At 38.0% G+C, this 22,110-nt stretch overlaps 1 protein-coding gene across 2 annotated transcripts in view; it reads left to right on the top strand.

Moving 5' to 3' along the window:
* Positions 1 to 22,110, top strand: part of ROR2 (receptor tyrosine kinase like orphan receptor 2) — a 159,821-nt gene that overhangs the window by 101,090 nt on the left and 36,621 nt on the right. For both annotated transcript variants that reach the window (XM_054810550.1, XM_054810551.1), the window contains exons 2-3: positions 9,805 to 9,882; positions 21,194 to 21,481. In XM_054810550.1, coding sequence (XP_054666525.1) covers positions 9,805 to 9,882; positions 21,194 to 21,481 — 366 coding nt within the window. The remainder of the gene's footprint in view (positions 1 to 9,804; positions 9,883 to 21,193; positions 21,482 to 22,110) is intronic.

The following is a 22,110-nucleotide window of genomic DNA, read 5'->3' as shown; positions in this document are numbered from 1 at the left end:
TGCCACAGTGTGCAGGAATAAGATTAAGTCTGGAATTGCATGATCAGTTGAAAGTGGCATAAATCACCACAGTCATCAAAAAACTCTCCCGCCTTTTTCTGCCCCAGCTTCTTGCTTCCATGCTGCTCCCTTCCTTGTGCTGACTCAAACACTCACGCAGCTGCACTTGGAACCACATCAGGAAGCTAAGCTTTCCCCTTGTCAGCCCCTGGGCAACTGAAGGTACAAAAGATTAAGTGATATTTACTGCAGACATGAGATTTGGGTGCCCACATGCTTTTAAAAATCCTAGTAGACATCTGTCTGCATCTTTTGGCATCATATGCTTTTACCAATCTGTCCTTAGGTGACTTGGCCAGGACTTTGCAGGAAGTCCTAAGAATTGAAAGTAGGATTTGGATATTCCTTCGTGCAGGCTGGGTTCCTGTTTAAAGATCTCCACTCTGAATTGTAAAATAAGAGGAGATGGACTTTGTTGTAACTTTATCAAAAGAGTATTTTGGTTGTGATTTAATAGAATAATTTGTAATCCAAAGCTTATCATCTTCAGAACTTGGTTGTGCACTGAAAATGGTGACTTAAAATTAGTATCTTCTTTTCCATGGGTGCTGTTTGTTTTACTGTAATGTTGTGACAGCTGTTAATGAATGTTAATTTTCCTCTGTGAATGAAATGTGAATAAATCTTTATCTTTGCTTTGTCTCACTAGCATTTATGCACTCTCATTTTATGTGGCAAATATGAGTTGCAGGAGGAAGAATCTAAGTTATTTAATAGCTAAGCTCAATGAGGGTTGTATAATGAAAGGGTAAAGATTGACGGTGCAGTTGAAAATGCAGCTGTGTGGTTAATGTAAAATATGCATTAACGGTACGAGGCATTAAAATAAATCAAAGTATTCACTGAAGTCTGTGTTTGAATTCCTGGTAATAATATTTTAAATTACTTATCTGATTTTGTTCTTTTCACACTGACTTCATAATACGTGGTGAGGCATCTGGCTGTTGACTAAGAAGATAAATTGCATGTTCAGTATAGTTTTTTCTGTTTTGGAGGTTCATTGGAGCTCTGTGTGGAAATCCAGAATCAATCCTTCCCTGCAGTTTTGTGCTGATGGCCAGCTGATTTCTTTTACTGTGTTTTAGAGTGGTTTGATGATAGGTTAATACGGATTGTTTTATTAAATGAGGAAGTTCCTGCAGGAGCCTTGTGAAATTTGTGAAGCAGCTTTTGCATCATGCACTCGACTACTAGTTTTCCAGAACAGACGACTAGTCTATCTTGGATCAGTCTATGATCACAAATATTCACAGTAACAGAGATTAATGCAATACGCAGATTCCCTCTATGCAGCTAATGGACAACAGGATGACAAAGTATAGGAGTTTGAATCTCTGTTAAGATGTGTTTGAGAAATGAGGTCTCACTGTGCAGAATGAAGGTGGTTTAACATTTGTGTTTGTTTGGATTTTTATTTTAAATCAATGATAAATTTTCTGTCCAAAACAAATAATGAAGCCCTTTTCATTGCTGCAGATCATAAACCTCAGATCTGCCTTTGTCCCCTAGTGTAGTTTCCACATATTGCAACAGAACATTTTTCCTGATGCTTACTAAAATGAAACAATTTCAATATAGCTATTAGGTAAAATAGAAAAAAATCTAAAGAGGGGAAAATTCACACTAATGGAACAAGAGATTTGCTTCAATAAGGAATGCTTATAAATAGTGGGAATTTATTCTGTGTAACTCAACCCTGGCTCTTGTAAAAGGTTTCTTGTCTGCATTTTCTACCAACTTTCTTAAGGTTCTGTGACTTGCAGGCTGGTGTTGGTTTTACTTTAAATATACTTATTTAATGTTATTTTGATGTTATAACAGAGCAGGCTTAGAAAAGTTTACTCCCTTTCTAATGGTCTCATAGTGAGAGTTATTGCTATGAATTTAGCTGAAAGTAATTTTAAAGAATTATTGGATGGCTAAAGATTAAATTAACAAGTTAACATACTATCCTGTAAATAGTATGCTTTGCGAGCATTTGCGAGCTGATAGCAAGCTAAGAAATGCCTGTTTTTCAAACTTCATAGTTGTCTGAGTAGAGCAACTGCGACAAAAAGTGCAGATTATTTCCTTCAACTTCAGCTATTTTTATGTGAAGCTGCAGCAGTTCAGCAACGTGTGCTGTGGAGGTTCTATCTGCCATCACTATGAAAGGGGCGCACTGATTTTATGCTACAAACTGCATCTTTTGTAGACTATTTACCACCTTTTACAGGTCTGCCAAGCCCACTCTGCAATTGGTTGCCAGGGGCTGCAGATGTTGGAAAAGAGAAATTTCAATGAAAGGCCCTGATTCAGCAACCCAAGCAGCCTGCCTCCCCCAGCCAAAGTAATCAGATTGGCAGCTGAATCAAAGGGTACAGTGGGCCCTTTGTTTAGGAGCTCCAGAGGTTAGTAATTGACAGAAGGTCAACAAAGTTTTATGAAGAAAAGAACAGAATATTAGAGAGTATTAGGCTAAAGAGAGGGAGTTTGGGAGTTTTATGTTATTGGAAGAAAGTTAGAACCCAAGTCAAAGGTTACAGCCACAAGAAGCAAAGGTTGCATATTGCTGTTTAAATCTGAAAATCGTTTCAGCTCCAGAAACAGGATTATTGATGAGTGGAAGGAATGGCTGAACAAAAATCTGCAGTTTCCTTAATTGTAGCTATGTGTAATTGTTAGTGTTGAAGGATTTATTTGTAAGCTTTGGGATTTAACATACAATGGTAGAAGGATGGTTGTTTTCCTCATAGGATCATGAGACTGGAAAAGATCTTAAGAGGTCCTGTTTCACCCTGGGAGAAGAAGCATTAGCTGTATCTGTGCAGTATCATATGCAATAGATGCTCGCCTAATCTGCTGCCCTGGAAAAGTTCATTCACCGAGATCTGTGTGTTTGAAGAATGCTAGCTCTCAGTCCATGCCTAATCTCCTTCAGACTAAGCAGACATAGTAGTCATTCATTTTTTCTTTTTGTTAGTCATGTTTTGTAGACCATCCTCATAGCACTAGTTGTTGTATTTCAGTTTGACCTGCATCCATCTTGAAATGGAATACAAAAAAATGGAGAAAGCACCCCAGGGCCTTACTAACCTTGAGTAGACTGGAAGGATTACTACTGTTTATGTATCCCAGTATGATGTTTGCCTTGTTTGCAATAGCTTGAGATTGTTGACTTATGTTCATTTCTAATCCATGTAAGCCAATTCAATATTGGCTTCTATGTTGGTTATTACTCATCCCTCAGCTTTATTGTAAATGCTTAAAAATAACCTCTTTGTTCCATTATTTTTCCAGGAATTGAAGTTAAGCTAATGGGTCTATAATTCTCTGGCACTCCCTTTTACCCTTTTTAATAAATAATAGGAACTATTTATGCAATTTCCCATCTTTTAAGATCTCATCTGTGCTCAGCAAGAACCAAAAGACATTTATTAACATTGCTGGGCATTGCGTCAGCCAGCCCTTAACTGCTCTAAATTAATCAGGCCCACTCTGGTTGAAAATACCTGACTTCGTTATTCTCTTCCTGTGTGAGGCTGAGGCCTTGGTTTGTCCCTGGTATCAATTATGATAACTGCCTCCTTGTGACTGGCTTTTTGATGAAGATTAATGTATTGTTTTGATGTCTGCTTATGGCCATAAGCATTTTGAAATCTGTTTATTGCAATTACCTCTCAAGTAATGAATGATCTGTGAACTCATAACCAGTTCAGAGGGAAAAATGTAGCTCTTTTATGATGAATGGTGTATCCCCTGTGAGCTGGCATTGTGATCAGTCAGGCAATTTAGTTTTTGAATGTGTGAAAGGGTATTCCCGTCTCAATAATAAAGGATGTTTGCTGGCATATTTTGTTGGTCATTGGTGCCTAAAATGGAGCAGTGGGGCTACCTGCACTGGAACTTGTCAGTGAGCAAATCTTCCTCATATTTTTTCAGGAGAAGTGAATTGTCAAAAGAAGCAATAATTATTTATATTCAGTTTGGAAAAGGATTTTCTATACTGCTTGTTTTCTTGCTGCAGTTTGCTATAGTAAGTCAAAGGATCAGAATGTATTTTGTACATCAGACTTTAAGTATGGTTTCTCTTTTGGATTTGGACTTTTCATTAAATTGAAATAGCTTCCTTTATTGCCCTGAAAAGTTAAGAAATTCTTTTTGTGTAGGTAAGCAGCTTAAAAGAGGTACTATTTACAGCATCTTCATTTTACTTGGCTGTGTGGTCCCTGAAAAGAGGGGTATTCCTGGGGATCTGCATGTGGCACATCTGGCACATACATTGTCCCATACTGGCAATTGGCTTTCAGGCTGAGTTCTGGTTATGTTGGTCTTGTCTGGTCATGCAATGTGCAAGAAGGACAGACACTGATGATCTTTTCTACCTGACACTGTCACTGCGTATGTAAATTGAAGAAGTGTGTGTTCAGAAATAAGCTGTGATACATTTCATGTCTGAGCAGAGAATATATGCAAGTGAAAAATGTGACAGTAACCATGCTGGAGCAGATGAGAGATCTATGCAACCCTCTGTCTTGGCTCTGACAGCAGCAAAAAGGAGATGCTGAAACAGACGTGTAAAAGAGGTCTGATGTACATAGTACTACTTTATGCTTTATACTTTACCTGGCCTTCATCCATTTTGTGCTCAGGGATTTCCTTGCTTGCGTAGGATTTTTATGAATTAGTTAGGTCTGAATGGATTTTTCTCCATGAACTTGCTCGATCTTACTTGTAGCCCATATGAGCTCTGTACCCATTCTGAGATGAGAGGACCTCAACAGCATGCCATGTTCAATGTATGAGAGCAAGCCATAGATTTACACAGCAGCATAATGATGCTTTCAGTTTTACTCTTTATTCCTTTCCTAGAAATACCCAATACTGACTGGATTTGCTTTTCTTACTGCTTCTGAGAACTGAGCTCAATTTTGATGGAACTAACTGGTCTGAGCCCAAGATCCCAGTCCCCAGTAGTCACAGGCAGTTCTGAACAAATCTTGTATTAAGAATAAGCTTTCCCCATGCGCACCTCTTTCTACTTGTCTCCATTATCTCAGTCAGGTCTGTCTTTACTCCCATTCCCTGTCCACTTTGCTTTCTTTAGTAGGCTTCAGTAAGAGAGTTTGATAGCCTGTTTACCCTTTAGCCATTTCTTTTTTGTCTTTTCCATTCCAGGAACACCTGGGCCACCCAAAGCCCTCTGCCAGGAACTCTTTCAGGCTTGGACTGTACAAGTCTGTGCAGCTGTTTTCTGTACATACCTGCATAGTTGTCCAGCCTGCTGTGGGGGTTCCTCATACTCCAATGTGGCATTGAGACACTTTCCAGACACCATGGTGATTGATTTGTTTTCAGTTAGTTATTTATGTAGAAGCATGCTAGTTAGCATACTTCTTGGCCAGTGTGAGTTGATAGTATCACATGTAAGGTTCAAATATTGAGCATTTTTCTTCTTACCAGTTTTTAATAACAATTGTTATGTGGGTTGCTGCTGTTCTGCCAGTTTTGTGTTTTGCTAGTCTACCTTTTTTCTTAGCATTGTATGACAATGCTTTATTTGTAATAGATATGAAAAAAGATGTGACTATCTAATATCTTAGTTACATCTAAAATCAGTTTAATGAACAAGTATATCTTTTCTAGCAGTAGCTGCTTACTGGTCAAGACTGACAGTGAAAGTTGGACACCTAAAATTACTTTGTGGATTTTTCTCCTCTCCAGACAGTGGAATAACACATAAAAATGCTGCCAGGAAAAGATATAGAAAGTAGGAAGAATAAAAGCAAATTGGGATACCTTTACTGAAATATTGAATAAACAAAGTGGGAAAAGGAACATAAATTAAAAATAAGGTGAACAGGAGCACAGTTGTGTAGGGGTCTTCAAACAAGATTAAGACTTCAGAGAGTTAGTGATGGCACGTGATCAGGGGTGCATCTGCAGTACAGTGAGGGGAAGTGAAGAAAAAATGACAAGAAGAATTATTATCTGTTGAGGAAAACACCATGGATTTACTTTGAGCAGGAAATATGTATTAAGTTATTAATGCAAAATCAGAAAGCACTGAGAATAGTATTCAACAGGAATATACAGCTTTTTCCTTGAAATTTTTGACTGCAGGATTTTTAAATTCTGTTTAACTCAAGAGGAAAAGGTTTTATTTGGTTGTAGTTACCCAGAAGCATTTATGGTGTAAAAAATCTAATATTTCTTATTGATAACAACTTTTTTGTGTTTTAAGTTGTGGTACAGAAACTTTAGGGTTAAACTTGGAATTCATAATAAATGTGGTCAAAGTGGAATTTTGCAGATTACAGAAAATATACATGTTTCATAAAAGTGAGTTTAAGTGACAGATCTGTTTTGTATTTATAATTTACAAAGTACAGAAAGGATTTTCAATTTTAACTTTACTTAGGTAGGGAGACTTTGCTGATAGGTGCAGTGTATGGTTTGTAATTGTTCTCTGGTAAAGCACATCTGGCTATTAATGTCTTTTCCAGATATAAACATATCAAGCACAAGAGTGAATTACACGAAACTATTATTGAAACATTTTCAAATCACCAAATGCTTTTGTTGCTTTCCGTCATTGTTTTGAAAACCTTTAAAAAATTAAGAGATACGGGTTTGGGGAGGAGGAAAAAGAAAAGAAGACATTTCTGTGCTCATTTATATAATCATTTAGGTTGGAAAAGGCCTTTAAGATCATCAAGTCCAACAGTTATCCTAGCACTGCCAAGTCCACCACTAAACCATGTCCCTAAGCACCACATCTACACGTCTTTTAAATACCCCCAGGGGTGGTGACTCAACCACTCCCTTGGGCAGCCTGTTCCAATGCTTGACAACCCTTTTAGTGAAGAATTTTTGCCTAATATCCAATCTAAACCTCCCCTGGTGCAACTTGAAGGCCATTTATCCTCGTCCTATCACTTGTTACTTGGGAGAAGAGACCAACACCCACCTGGCTACAACCTCCTTTCAGGTAGTTGTAGAGTGAGAAGCTCTCCCCTCAGCCTCCTGTTCTCCAGGCTAAACAGCCCCAGTTCCCTCAGCCGCTCCTCATAAGACTCGTGCTCTAAACCCTTCACCAGCTTTGTTGCCCTTCTTTGGACATGCTCCAGCACCTCAATGTCTTTCCTGTAGTGAGGGGCCCAAAACTGAACACAGGACTTGAGGTGCAGCCTCGGCAGTGCAGAGTACAGGATGTTGTCAGCCTTCTTAGCCACCTGGGCGCGCTGCTGGCTCGTATTCAGCCAAGTGTTGACCAACACCCCCAGCTCCTTTTCCACTGGGCAGCTTTTCAGCCACTCTTCCCCAAGCCTGTAGCGCTGCATGGGGTTGTTGTGACCCAAGTGCAGGACCCAGCACTGAGCCTTGTTGAACCTCATAGACTTGGCCTCAGCCCATCGATCCAGCCTGTGTAGATCCCTCCGCAGAGCCTTCCTGCCCTCAAGCAGATCAACACTCCTGCCCAACCTGGTGTAATCTGCAAACTTACTGAGGGCGCACTTGATCCCCTTGTCCAGATCATTGATAAAGATATTAAAGAGAACTGGCCCCAGTACTGAGCCCTGGGGAACACCACTTGTGACTGGCCACCAACTGGATTTAACTCCATTCACCACAACTCTTTGGGCCCGGCCATCCAGACAGTTTTTTACCCAGAGAAGAATGTGCCCATCCAAACCATAAGCAGCCAGTTCCTCCAGGAGAATGCTGTGGGAAACAGTGTCAAAGGCTTTACTAAAGTCCAGGTAGACAACATCCACAGCCTTTCCCTCTTCCACTAAGTGAGTCACCTTTTCATAGGAGACCAGGTTAGTCAAGCAGGACTTGCCTTTCATAAACCCATGCTGACTGGGCCTGATCACCTGATTGTCCTGTATGTGCCATGTGATGGCACTCAGGATGATCTGCTCCATAACCTTCCCCAGCACCGAGGTCAGACTGACAGGCCTGTAGTTCCCTGGATCCTCCTCCCAGCCCTTCTTGTAGATGGGTGTCACATTTGCTAACCTCCAGTCAACTGGGACCTCCCTGGCTAGCCAGGACTGCTGATAAATGATGGAAAGTGGCTTGGTGAGCACTTCCACCAGCTCCCTCTGTACCTTTGGCTGGATCCCATCCAGCCCCATAGACTTGTGTGTGTCTAAGTGGTGTAGGATGTCGCTAACCTTTCCCCCTTGGATTATGGGGGTTTCATTCTGCTCCCCATCCATGTCTTCCAGCTCAGGCGGCTGCAGACTCGGAGAACCACTGCTCTTAATATTAAAGGCTGAGGCAAAGAAGGCATTAAGTACCTCAGCCTTTTCCTCATCCTTTGTCACTATGTTTCCTCCCACATCCAATAAAGGATGGAGATTCTCTTTAGCCCTCCTTTTGTTGCTCATGTATTTGTAAAAACATTTTTTATTGCCTGTCACAGAAGTAGCCAGATTAACTTCTAGTTGGGCTTTGGCCCTTCTAATTTTCTCCCTGCATAAGCTCACAACATCCTTCTAGTCCTCCTGAGTTGTCTGCCCTTTCTTCCAAAGGTCATAAACTCTCCTGGTAAACTTAAAGACAAGTTAGCTAAATCTTCTGTTCTCAAATAATGGGTAAAAGCATAAAGGAAAAATAAAAAATAATTGCAGTCTCAATTCTTTTCTCCTTTCATAATGTGGTGAAAGATAGGGATGGGGTTACTTGTGTTTCATCACAGTGACTTGGAGTCACAGTGTTGTTGTAGGGTTTACTCTGAAGGAAAGGGAATGGGGACAAAAGGAAGAGGGAGAGCCTTTTCCCTAAACATTACCATGTACACCCCTAACAAATCTACAACAATACCCAGGTCTGTCACTTTGGACCCTGATGACCTTAGATTTGCATGCTCTCTTGGTGATATGCTGAGGTGATAAGGAATTTGGATGACTGAATGTAAATTAGGAAATACAGAAATATAGAGGATGTAATTTGAGAAGTTGTTTTAGTAAAAGCACCTCTGTAGCTTTATGTGATTTGTAAGTTCAGCTCTGTTCCTCACAGCATCATATTTTCAAAAGGCAGAGCAGACAGGTGAACCCCTGTTTTATAATGGTCAGGGTTTTTTAAGAACTGGAAAAGCAAAGGAACGTGGAAGTATTGTCTACTGTCTGCAGCAACTGCTGGCTTACATTGTTTCTAGCTTGTTCTGATATATGTTAAACACAAACAAGGGTGGAACACAGATGTCCATCCATTTCATCACCCTATGGAATACTTGGCTAATGGTTATTTTATTTTCATTTCTGGGAGATAAAATCTTTTAGGGACATAGCTGAGAATAGGATAAGAAAGTCAGCAGAGATGATGAGTCTGACCTCCAGGAATATAATCTGAATTACTGTAATGTAATTTAAAAAGTAGATTTATGCTATTTTGTAATTGAGATTGTCACTGAAGCTCAAGTACTGCTTAATTTGCTGGGCCAGCACTGCTTTCAGGAAACGTTTGCATTCTTTGTAAAACTATGTTAATTTTCTTCTTGTAAGAACTGGAAAGTAGCTTTTAATGCTGCCCATAATTGCCAGGCACAAGGTAAATCCACAAGGTAAATTATTACAAAGTTTTCTAATCTGCGATGGATAAATCCTTACCTTGTTACTAGGTGTTTCCTGTGTGCTACTCTGGAACCAGGATCTGGACTGAATGAGTTTGCTGAACTCACTGTTGTAATGCAGTTTAAGAGAAAGATTAACTCAGAACCTCAATTCAACAAAATCTTTCTTTTTTTCCTAGGTGAAATGGAAATTCCAGATTCAAATGACCCCTTAGGTCATGCAGATGGCCTTGAGAGACCAATTCCAACACCTAAAGGTAAAATTAATTGCAGTTACTTTTTCTTCCCTGCACCCAAATATAAGCATAGTTTAGAAAGAAACACCAAAATCCTGTTATTAAATGTTCACTTGATTTACCTGTGAATACAAGTCTGTAAGAAAGGCAGCCTTGTGTGACTTAATACTTCTGATTCTGAGCAGGGATAGCAAGGTTACAGGAGTCTATAAAAATTAATTTTTAAGCATGTTCATTCCCCCTGCACTGAGGGATTAAATGTTTGACACAAATACAGAGTGCTATTATTACCTTCCTAGCATATTTTCTGTCACGCTGGTGCCATGGAAATAATTTAATTTTGTACAGTGCCACACTTGGCATCTATAGGTTAATCTTAAGTATTGGTATCTCTAAATATCTTTGGTTTGAGATAATTAAATCTAGCCCATGGCAATACAAGAATACTTAGTTTTAAGTAGCTCTGTGCATTAGTGATTTTTTTTTTTTAAAAGACTGTAATGGCAGAATTTCTAACAACTTGTCCAGTAAATTTTTATGATACTTTATCACTTAAACTATCCAAATGCTGTTCTTGGATCTGAAAATGCACATATTTACTGCAGATTGTGATTCCAATTACATTTTGGTGCAACTTCCTAAAGCAGGACATTTTTGGTGTTCTATCTGATGCAACATGTTTTCTTACTCTTAATATAGATTTTTTCTTCATATGGATGCACTGCTCTAGTACTAAAGTCAACCCTTATGCTTAGAAAAAATGTCAGATAATCTTGTTAATGTGAAGAGCTCAGCCTGCTTTCTTCCTTATCATTAGCATTCTCAGCAAGTGAGCACATGTTGAAGCCTATGAAGCTCTGAGGTGCTGGTCAGATGTAGCTGCTCTTTCAGAGGAACATCAGTTTTGAGGCTACCTTGGAATACGGTCTCTGTTCTCATAGATACCCAATGTCATGTAATCCTTATCGTGCTTCACCTGAACACTAGTTAGATTTCTTACCTTGACTTTGCTTATTACAAGATTTTTTTTCAGAATCTTCCATTAATTTCTATCCCTAATTGGGTAAAAGAGCACATGTTTATGCTTGCATATCTCTAACCACATTCCTACTGATCATCAGCATGGGAGTGTGTTCCTCCCATTTGGGAGGAAGACTGGTGTACTCCTCAACCCTTTTCCACTTCCTGAAGTTCCCAAATTATTTTAGAGGATTAAACTTTGTCCTCCATTATGGGAATAAATTTCAGTAACAGTCATTCCTGTATACTACAGCTGTTTTGTCCACCTCACACTCACGCACCCACTACTTTTGATGGGAAAAGGTCCATGTTTAATCTTTAACTGCATCTGACAGGCTTGTTTACTTGGCAAGTTGGTCCCACTTTATTCGTTTGTTATGTCTGAGCTTTTAAGGGTACAGACATAAAAGAAAATGCTTTTTCATGTGACATGACTTGGTTAAATTCTTGCTGAGAAAGGAGTTGCAGTTATTTCCTTTTTTTTTTTCAGGGCCACAGGCAATACCTGTCTAAGGAAGTAATTAATCACATCTCAAACATTCCTACATCATAAGGATTTTGTATTTCCTTCAGAAAAAAAAGAGACCCTTGTTCTTATATGACTCATTGGTATAGGATCAGTTGTTAGTTTCCAGCATGGCTGGTGTGGAAATGGCCTCATTTTGCTCCCCTTTTATTTTTGTGGCTACAAAATTCTCCAAATAAGCAAAAGTCCCTTGGTTGAAATTTTTTGTTTCTGTGATTGGAATGTTAACCCATGTGTTTCTGTATCATAGTGAGGTAGCAATTTTTGTTTCAAAATATCATTGGACAGTTCTACTTCACATTGACCTTCTTTCCTTCCTTGAGAAATGTGTTGTTATTCTGATTTGTTTATGACTTCTATTTTATTTCTGATTGTAAAATAGACCCCAAACAGGCATGAAAATAATAGTAAATAGGCTTTAATAATGCCCAAAGTTAAAGCCACTTTAGAATTACTAAGTGTATAGTTCATCTTCTCCTCTAAATCCTCCGGAAGTCCTGAAAAATGGTTCTGTCTCCAAAGAAATAACCAAGTTAAGCAAGGTGTTATTAATAATGTGCACTTTAAAAAATGGCAAGTCTCTTCCTACAAGTGAAGCTAGCCTTCTGATAGTTGGTGGGATAGGACTATGACCTGGCTAGGGCTTTGAGGAGAATTTATCTTCCCCTCTTTCCTTTAAGTGAGTACCTGAACCACCAGAAGAGCACTGCTTCTGAGCAATATTTTGCTGAAAACCAGAGCAGAATAGTGAGCATTTGCTGTAGAAGAACTTAGGTCTGCCTTGGAATAAAAATAAAAGGATTTGAACACAAATCTCCTCCCAGTCCAGTGAGTCTTTGCAAAGATGATCCTTTCCCCAATCTCAATTTCAATCGAGCGTCTCTTGGTGGCTTTCTGTTTTGCAACAAACACTCTAACGAACTCTCCCTGATTCCTAAAAGGTCAGCTCCGTGCTTCTCTCCAGAAACACCCAGGCTTGCTGTCAGCTGGGTCTTGTGCTGCTCTCTGCCCACCTTCCTGCACTTGGCCAGCATTTCCTGCTGGTGATGCTGGGGAAGGAGCAAAGTTCCCTCTCTCTCTTTCTCACTGCAGCAGAGGGTTGGCCAGGACAAGGCCAACAGGGAGCTTTCCTTTCTGAAGCCCAGAGGAGAAAAAGAACAAATAAATGCAAGAGTTGTGGCATAAGCCAAAAACAAGTTTTTCTTTGATGATGAGCACTGTTGGTGCATCATCACAGAGGGGTTCACTGCTCACAATCTTGTAGTCTTAAAACAAACCTTGGGAAGGTATGAAAGGGTAAAATACGAACTCTTCATGCGTAGATGAGCTGCCAGTAGAATCTTATGTCATAAATAATGTCTGGTGCTTGGAATGTTAGAGCAATACACTTTAATAGTTAAAGAAATGCATGAGTAAGGGCAACCTGCAATAGCTGAGACATTGAGTTGGGTTGCTCCAGGAGACGTGATGCGTCAAGTCTCTGACCTTAACTGTGGCTTCTGCACAAGTCTGTCTGGGAACTTACTTTGGTTCAAAAGGTACCTATATGACAAATCCAAGTTACGACTGGACTGTCCTGGTTGCTTTGACTTGACATAAGATAACCTGTCAGGAAACATTCATATGTATTCTAAAAGTGATGGCTTTTGATCTACACAACTAGTGACCTAAAGAACAGTCCACATCCTGACTGCACTGTAGTGCCCCGCAAAGATCTGCTCCTAAAAGGGCAGTACCCTAGGACAGCTGGTACCTGCCTCTTCACAGTCTCATCTGGGCGTTCAGTAAACAAGAAAACAAAACCATTCCACTCCGTAGAATTGGACTCCTGGGCTAGGTAAGATCTTCAGTCCTTCAAGTATGAAAAAATACTGCTCAAAAATAGGTTTCCTTCTGCTGCTAAGAAAGCTTAAGCCCACTGATTTCAGTGTGGAGGATAATGTGCACATTGTGGCAGTATTGCAATGCTAATTTTGCTTCATTCCTGAACTGGCTATAATTTGTTCCAAAGTACAGTTTATGTGCATGTTATCCAAATCACTTTATTTTACATGCTTCTGGCTGCACTTTTGTAGATTGAGATCACAAATAGTATGGAAGATGGGGTGCAAATAATGGGATTAAATTAGGCTATAAAGGTATCAATTCATCTGGAAACATTATGTGGCAGTATATAACAGTGTAGTTTCCTTAACTGCTCATGTATTTGGGGAGAGCTGCCAACATCCCTTCCATTTCCTAACCTGGCTCTAGCATGTTGTAGATTGCTCATCTTCATATTGTGGTTAAATAAAGCAGAAGGGTGAAGAATTGGGAAGATTGCCTTGTATTTAGGAAAACAGTGTGCAAGAAATCATGAGTCTTCTCTCTCCCCTCGTTGTTAGAATGGTGTCTCTCTGTATTTCCAGTCCTGATGTACTTGTGGAAAGAGTCGCTTTACTGGACTCCCGCCACCCACTAAGATGTGATGGTGTGATCCACGTCCCCTAAACTCTTGTACTTAGCGCAGTGTTGCTATACATACCTCTAGAAATAAATGCTTTGAATTTCAGCAACTTTCACGTTTGTTTTCTCTTATGATAGTGTTCAGTTCTTTTATAAGCCCAGAACACTTTGCAACTCTTTGATATTTTTTATAATTACCTGTTAACACTTTATACTTATTATTTTATTCATAACAAGTAAATTTGGGAACAGTGCTGTCTTCCTCAAGTCATTCCTTGTTAATAATCGGTCATTCCATAAGCTAAAGTATGCTTCCTAGGTGAAAAATTATGTCTTATTATAGGAAATTATGAATTCACTTCTAATGGAAATATCATTAGATTACTCAAAATGTTTTCACAAAAAATCTTTTGTATTGGATATAAAATTATATTAGTCTTAAAACCCCATTGCAGAAGGTTGTCATTTGAAAGAGTTTTAGTGAGAGAGACAATGTTATTTTATTTATATCCAACAAAATGAACAAAAAGTTGTTTGAAGACAAAAAATGAAAAAGGGTCAAGAGGGTGAAAAAAGGAAAAAGTGAGGGACTGGGGGGGAAAAAACCCCACATTGCTTTTTAAACAAATTATAATACGCATATTTTTAGTGGTTTTGAATATTGGAAAGTTTTATGTTGTGAATCTGAAAACGCTCTAAATTGTATGTAGTTATGTAGACAAAAAGTATTTGCCTTTTTTTTTTTTTAAACAGCTGATTTTAAATTTTGAGTACCTAAAGCCAACACTGCTGTACGTTGTGATATGTTCTGTAATACCAAACATAGAGGTTTGTGGACTTTTTTGACTGTTGGAGCTAAAGTTATTTATATATAAATATGTTTTATCAGGAAATATATATTCTAAAAAGCGATAACACATAGATGTAATTATTACTACTTGTTCTGAAGAGATTGTTGTGTCTTCAGTATCTAGCAATTTATGACCCAAATTTTCATTTATTTTTCTCAGAAATTCGACATTCACTGTTTGTTTCCTTTATGCAATGCAGAAATAAAAGGGAATCAACTGTTCCACAAAAATGGTTTATTATCTCATATCCTTGTTATCTTAGGAACACAGAAAGATATGAAACTCTGAATAGTATCATACATATTACCACTTAGTCCATTTGTAAATTTGGAAAGTTACTTACACTCCCCTTGCTTTAGTTTTCACATTTGGAAAATAAGGTTGATGATATCTGCCCGTCTCATGAGATTTCAATATTCGTAAGTGATTTACAAGTTCTGAGATAAAAAGAATTGTAAATGTTTAATAATTGCTATTCATGGAAGCCATCGGGAAGCTGGTTTGAAAATTATGAATGCACAATTATTTTTAAAAGCATATAGGGAAAAAGGAGCAACAACAACAAAAAATGAATAGAAACCAAAACTTGAACTGAAAACAGCTAAGCCATAATTAACTTGATCTAAAGTAACTAAAGAGGTTTAAAATATTTCTTTTAGAATGAACTTGAAAATCACAGCTAAGATCTTAAAATAGCAGAAGCAGAGCAATCATTTTGTATTGTATTTATGCCAAGCATAGCACATATTTTTTCAGCCAATAACTTGGGAAATCTAAGTGCCTGAATAATATAAATAAAACTAAGAAAAATAATATACATGTGAGGTCTCAATGATAGTTGCACCCTTTATTTTTTTAGCTTCGTATCTATTCTTGTGCATATCTCTACAATGATTTGACACATACGGGAAAAGTTGATTGTTGTATTCTTGCCAAAACACACAAAATAGACCTGTCATCTTAATTTTGATTTGCTGTGGGATTCTGTTTGATATATTTATATCAAATGTATGCAATTTAAAAATATGAAGTACTGGCAACCTAACAAAGGCATTTGAAAATATGAAAGAGTTTTGCCAGAATTCATGTCAGTCATTTCCCTAAGCTACTTTATTCTTACAGTACATACAGTTTGATAGTATAACATAATATATAGCTTAGGTTGCATTGTCCTCTCATAGCTTCTTGAGAGAACAGTTTTTACTCTGTTCAAGCAAAATAAATATTAGTATTGGTTGTACAATATGTTAGAAACCATAATAAAAGATAAATTTAATTTAGAGCATCTTGGCCTACAGCAAATGCAGAAATATCCACCGGAGAGCTTTTCCCTTTGAAGTACTTTGAGCCAAGCCAAAGACCACTGAAGGCATAGGAAACATTTTCCTCCATTTCAATGACCCTTGGAACCAAGCCAGAGTATAGAAAATAGTATATAATAATAGTATTTGTGTAACACAGAAAATTGCTGACAATTATACCTAGATTTTTTTAAGTTCTATTTGTTATTCATATCCCAAATGAAATATAATTGTTTATAATATGACATTTACAAGTTTAGTAATGCTGTTTATACATAGCAAACCCAAAATATTTTATAGTGTGTATTTATTCTTTGTTTCAAAGGTATGTCACTATTAAAAGAGAGTAGCAAATCAGTTCAAGTTTTAAAAAATTCTAGTTGACTGATGCATAATACAAAATATAGGACACAAACACAAGTTCTAGTGCCTTCACATTTCATCTTCCTCCATACCTGTGCAAATGGGTATTTATTAAGAGAGAAGGAAAATTACATTGGAAAAAAATGGCTTTGCACATTGTTGAGGTCCCAGTTTATCCTGGGAAATAGTTTGTTTTTTCCCCAAAGCATTGCATCAAACTGGCATCCACACAGTGTTTGTGGTGTGACGTACATCACAAAAAGTAACTGCTGATTATCACCACAGAAATTAAGAAAAACATTCTTAAGAACATGGCTGGTTAAATTTTCCACTTTGTTTGGAAGATTTGCAATTATGGGTTATCTAAAGCGGCCACCAAATAACAGAGCAGCACAACAAATGGCTGCCTGCTCTGTCATACAATTATTTCAGATTCAGTAAGTATATAAACACCAGACTTCAGCATCATTTTTCAAAGAGGAAATGAAACTAGCAAATAGAGAGTGTGCACTTCAGGGTACAAACAGAGACAGTGGATAGGCAGTGAGTTGCTCTACTGCTCCTAAGCTGCTCTGCAGAACTTTGAAGAAAACACAAGTGCTTCAAAGTTCAGTAGGTTAAAATATTTATTACTTGATTTGTAATAACAGGGTAATATAAAGCACTGCAGAAAATGGCTGTAAAATTGGCAGGAGAAATAATGAACTAAAGCCAAATTCTGACCTGCAGGAAATGGATTCAGTTACACTGACTTCAGGGGAAGTGTATCTAATCACACTGGGTCTGAATTAATCCATAAATCTTTGGCATTGCTTTTGGTGGTAATAGTTTTGTTCTAGTTATTAATAAGATCTGATTCATAAATTCATATGAAATATTTTGGATTGCTTAAAAGCTATAGACCAAATTACTTCCTACAGTAACTCTGGTTTAATTGGTAAAATGGAAAGGTCTAACATGGATTTAATCTTCAGTTAATAACATTTGTTGGTCCTAATAAGTATATTTAGTATCTGTTTTCATCCAAGTTTATTTGAATGTAATATCCATGGCTAACCTGAAGTGAAGACTCAACCTGGCTCATTTTAAATCAGGAAAATTGAAATAGCACTAAGTGTTTGAGCAAGCTGTAAGCTGACCAATGGCACAAGAGCTGTCCAATGGCACAAGAACAATGTAGACCTTTCATATACTTCTATGTTAAGAACAAAAAGTTTATTGAAGAGGTAAACAACCACACTTCCTGGCTGTCAACTTACAGTGCTTTAATTGGCCCCACCTTTACTGAAAGCATCTTCTCCACCTCTTTCACTTCTTAGGAATCAAGAACATCTCTGAGCCAGATGATTGTACCTCTGTGCTGGCTCTGTGCTGAAAGTGGCCTAACTTCTCAAAAAAGACCTTAAACCATCTCCTTTGCCTCCCTTGTGTGAGCACATTCAGGCCACCCCCATGACTGCTGAATCATAGACCCATAGAACCACAGAACAGCCCATGTTGGGAAGGGCCTGAAAAGATAATCCGGTCTGACCTTTTTTTGGGAAAGGGAGCCTAGACAACATCATCTAGCACCCTGTCCAATTGCATCTTGAAAATCTATAGTGATGGGGACTCCACCACATCTCTGACGAGGTAATTTTCCAGTGAATGATTGTTCTCATTGCAAAATATTTCTTTCCTCTATTGTGTTGAAACCTCTCCTGATGCAACTTACACCCATTGCCCCTTGTCTTCTCCATGAGGTTCTTTGTGAAGCGAGAGTCTCCATCCTCTTTGTAGATGCCTTTTAAGTACTGAAAACTGGGATGAGGTCCCCCCTGAGGCTTCTCTTCTCCAGGGAGAAGAGACCTAACTCTTTCAAGTCTTTCCTCTCAGAGCAGATTCTCCAGCCTTTTGGTCATCTTTGCGGCCTTCCTTTGGACACTCTCCAGTCTTTCTGTGTCATCTTTGAATTGTGGGGACCAGAACTGGACACAATACTCCAGGTGTGGCCTGACAAGCACTGAGTAGATTGCGCTGATCACATCTCTGTCTGTGCTAGTAATGCTCCTGTGGACACAGCCCAGGATCTGATTTGCCTTCATTGCTGCAGTGGTGCTCTGCTGACTCATGTTCAGCTTGTTGTCCACCAAGACCCCCAGCTCTCTTTCAGCAAGGCTGCTCAGCCACACGAATCCTAGCCTGTACTCTGATTACTGTGATCCAGGTGCAGGACTTTGGACATATCTGTGTTAAACTCCCCACAGTTCTTGCTTGACCCCTCTTTCAGCCTGTCCAGGTCTCTCTCTAAGATGGCTTTCCCTTCTGCTCACATCACCACCCAGTAAAAGCCATTGGTCACCACCCTCCGGGTGTGGCCTGTGAGTCAATTTCCTACCCATCTTGCAGAACACACATCCAGTCTGTATCTTGCCAGAAGTGTTCCTTGAGTTGATGCTTTCATGGCTTCACATTGTGGCTCCACTCCTCTTCCATCCAACAGCTCAACACCATGACCATGGCTGGATGTCCTTGCACTTGCTCAATACCCCAGTCATTTTGCTAGAATTAGAATTTTTCAGCTTTTCCACTTTTTCACTTCTTTTGATAAATTGACTCTTCATACTCAAGCAGTATTATTGAGTATGAAAAGTCTTTTTTGAATACATTTCAAAGAAATGCAAACAACTTGTCTTTCTGACTGTATACTCTGCCTTGACAGTGCTGATGAGAATAAACTACATACCGATTATGAAAAAGTGGCAAAATAAGTTGTGGTACTCCCTAAATAATGAGCTAAGAGTGAAATAGCAATGGAAATTCCTTTTCTAACTTGTGGTGGGATTGATCATGCGTTCTTTCCTGCTGCTAGAAATGCTAATGTATGTAAAATGTTGGCTTAAGTAATAGTTTTCATCAATTGCTTCTATTCCCTATATCAGCAAGGTAATTCGCTGTTTTTCTGTTCCCTTCCAGAATGTCATCATAGTAATTCTAATTCTACAGCTATGAAATGTGACTGGAAGCCACAACAAATAATATTGTTGTGGCATGACATTGCAGAAAGCATTAATGTACTTCTCCCTTTTTTATCAGGCATTTGAAAAAAAAATATTTTTTGTGTTCCGTCAAAATGTTTTTAAGTCTACTAAAGATTTGTAGGCTAACAATAGGGAGAACTAATATAAAATTACATATAGAATAATTTATTATTTTATGAGGTAAAAGGATGACAAAATAATTTCCCTGTAAGTTTGCAATGTCGTGTGGAGACTACATATATTTGGGCTTACTTAATTTTCTGTTTAGTGACATAATAAATTCACATGTGCCTACATTGTATTTTCATATTATTCATTAAAACAGGATTTCTTTTGAGAGAACAATGTAATACTCAGGAAAACCCAGTTTTTCAGCAAAATCTGGCTTTGCAAATTCATTATATTCTGATGTTTCTACTGCTCCCCTTTCCAGTGCTATACCTAGCCATTACAGAGGAACTGATTTTCATGGTCATGTCAAACATAAATCAAAGTAGAGCATCAATTTTCTTAAGGTATTTCAGCAATTAGACTGCGAATGTTCACCATTGCATTACTGGTGTTAGATTCCTGCACAGTAATACGCTATTTCTTAATTAAAAAACTGCAAAATAATTTAACTGATAGGAAATGGCACATGTGGATATCCATCAGAGTTATTTGATATTTGGATCCAGCTGACATAAATATGTAATGTAATATGAAGTATTCCTGATGCTTTATGTCTAAATAGTATAAATTTGTCAAAACAAACATATGAGCATGAAAGCTAGATACTTTTCTTACTTGTTTTGACAATCACATTATTATTTCAGTGGAATTACATGCTTTCAAGCTTTCAACGTGTGATGTGTGTCAGTTGCAGGACTCCTAACACCAAACTAAGTTTAAAAATAATAGCCTACAGAAGTTTTGATTGTTAAGTTTTGACAGTGTTCTTCCATCAATTATTTTTTTAATCACTTGCAATAATAAATACAGTATATGTGCTTCTTGACAAGCCCTTTGCTTTAAACAAACCACAAATCAGTGCTTTTAGATTCCATTTATAAGACTACATCCATGAAACCTGAATATTCAATAACCATACAGACCTTTCTTCGTCCAATTTAGCACTATTTTATGACTTGATGTAAAAAATGGAAGCCTATTATGGATTTAAAAGAGCCCTCTATATCACAGGTTACTTCTGCAATTGAGATATCCTTTCTTTAAAATGAATGTGAGATTTATCATCTTTAAAATTCAATTGTAAGATAAACCTACCCAAATCAAGCTCCACTTAAGATTTTCTTGTCAGATGACTATCTGGCAAGTCAAATTAATATCTAAAGGTAACTTTTCCAGTTCTAGTTATTTTTAAGAGAAATGTATGACCATGTAAGAAGATTAAGTGGTAAAATTATAATGATATTCTAATATGATTGCAACAGGGATTACTCTTTTATGAAATAAGAGTCTATTTTTCTGTTACAGCACTAACCGTTTCCCAAGAGATGTAGAAACTAACCAAAGTCATTATTGCTTCAGAATAGGTGTCCACAAAGGGAGTTAGGATTATAATGGTATTAATTCATGCTTGACCTTCTAATTTGCATACCTAAAGTAACATGAAGTCAGTCATGAAAGACAAATTGAAGTGTGATGCTATGGTGTCCCTAGGACAGTGAATTACATTTTTTAGAGTATATGTTTCAAAGACAACTGAAACTCTTTCTAAGATCCTCTCTTAGAAATGTGCCTTTGGGCAGTCTTTTATCACAACCCAAGTGAAGTTTGATCTTTTCTGACCTTTTACCCTCTTAGGTTACTTCCTGACCTTTTTGGAACCAGTAAACAATATCACTGTAGTCCAGGGGCAAACAGCAATCCTCCACTGCAAGGTAGCAGGAAATCCATCTCCAAATGTCAGATGGCTAAAAAATGATGCTCCAGTGGTTCAGGAGCCAAGACGGATCATCATCAGAAAAACAGATTATGGTTCGCGTCTGAGAATCCAGGATCTTGATACTACCGACACAGGATACTACCAGTGTGTGGCTTCGAATGGGATGAAGACAATAACTGCAACAGGAGTGTTGTTTGTAAGGCTTGGTGAGTTCCTGGCTTTTATAGTTACTCAGACTGCTTTATAGACTAGGTATTAGTTTTCACAATAACATAATGAGAAATGAATTTGATGTTCTAAGAACAATTCTCAACATGAAATGAAATAAATAAAGCCGTTGCCTGGGGCCTCTCCCCCAGCGCAGAACTTCTTGGTTGAACGTGATACCCATTTAGTGGTAATAAAAGAAAGTAAATACAGATGGAAAGGTCTGTAAATATGTAGTGAAGAAAAAATTTTAAAGAAGTGCCAATACAAAGTACAAAAAGGTAACATTTCATTGCCTGGAGTTGTCACTCTACTGCTGAACTCAGTCTGTAAAAAAAAAAAAAAAAAGAAAAAGGAAGAGAAGAATTAGAAGCAGTTTTCTGCGTGATGTTCATAGTGCTGGGTCCATCTTTGTGAAATATCACATCTGCACTGCTACGTGAAGCCTGGCCTCAAATGCTGCCCTTTGACAGCTGAAGGTACACCACACCTTTCAAGAAGTACTTATATTGCATTTTGGAGATTTAAGCATCCAGCTTGGAAGGCAAACTTTTATTTAGTTTGATTCTGAAACAATGGGGAAAAAGTTCTAGAGACATTTTCCTAAAATTTTTTCTAATTTTGTAAT

This window comes from Grus americana, chromosome Z, assembly GCF_028858705.1.
Source record: "Grus americana isolate bGruAme1 chromosome Z, bGruAme1.mat, whole genome shotgun sequence".
Taxonomy (NCBI): domain Eukaryota; kingdom Metazoa; phylum Chordata; class Aves; order Gruiformes; family Gruidae; genus Grus; species Grus americana.
Note: the sequence above shows the minus strand (reverse complement) of the source record. Positions and strands in the feature narration are given on the sequence as shown.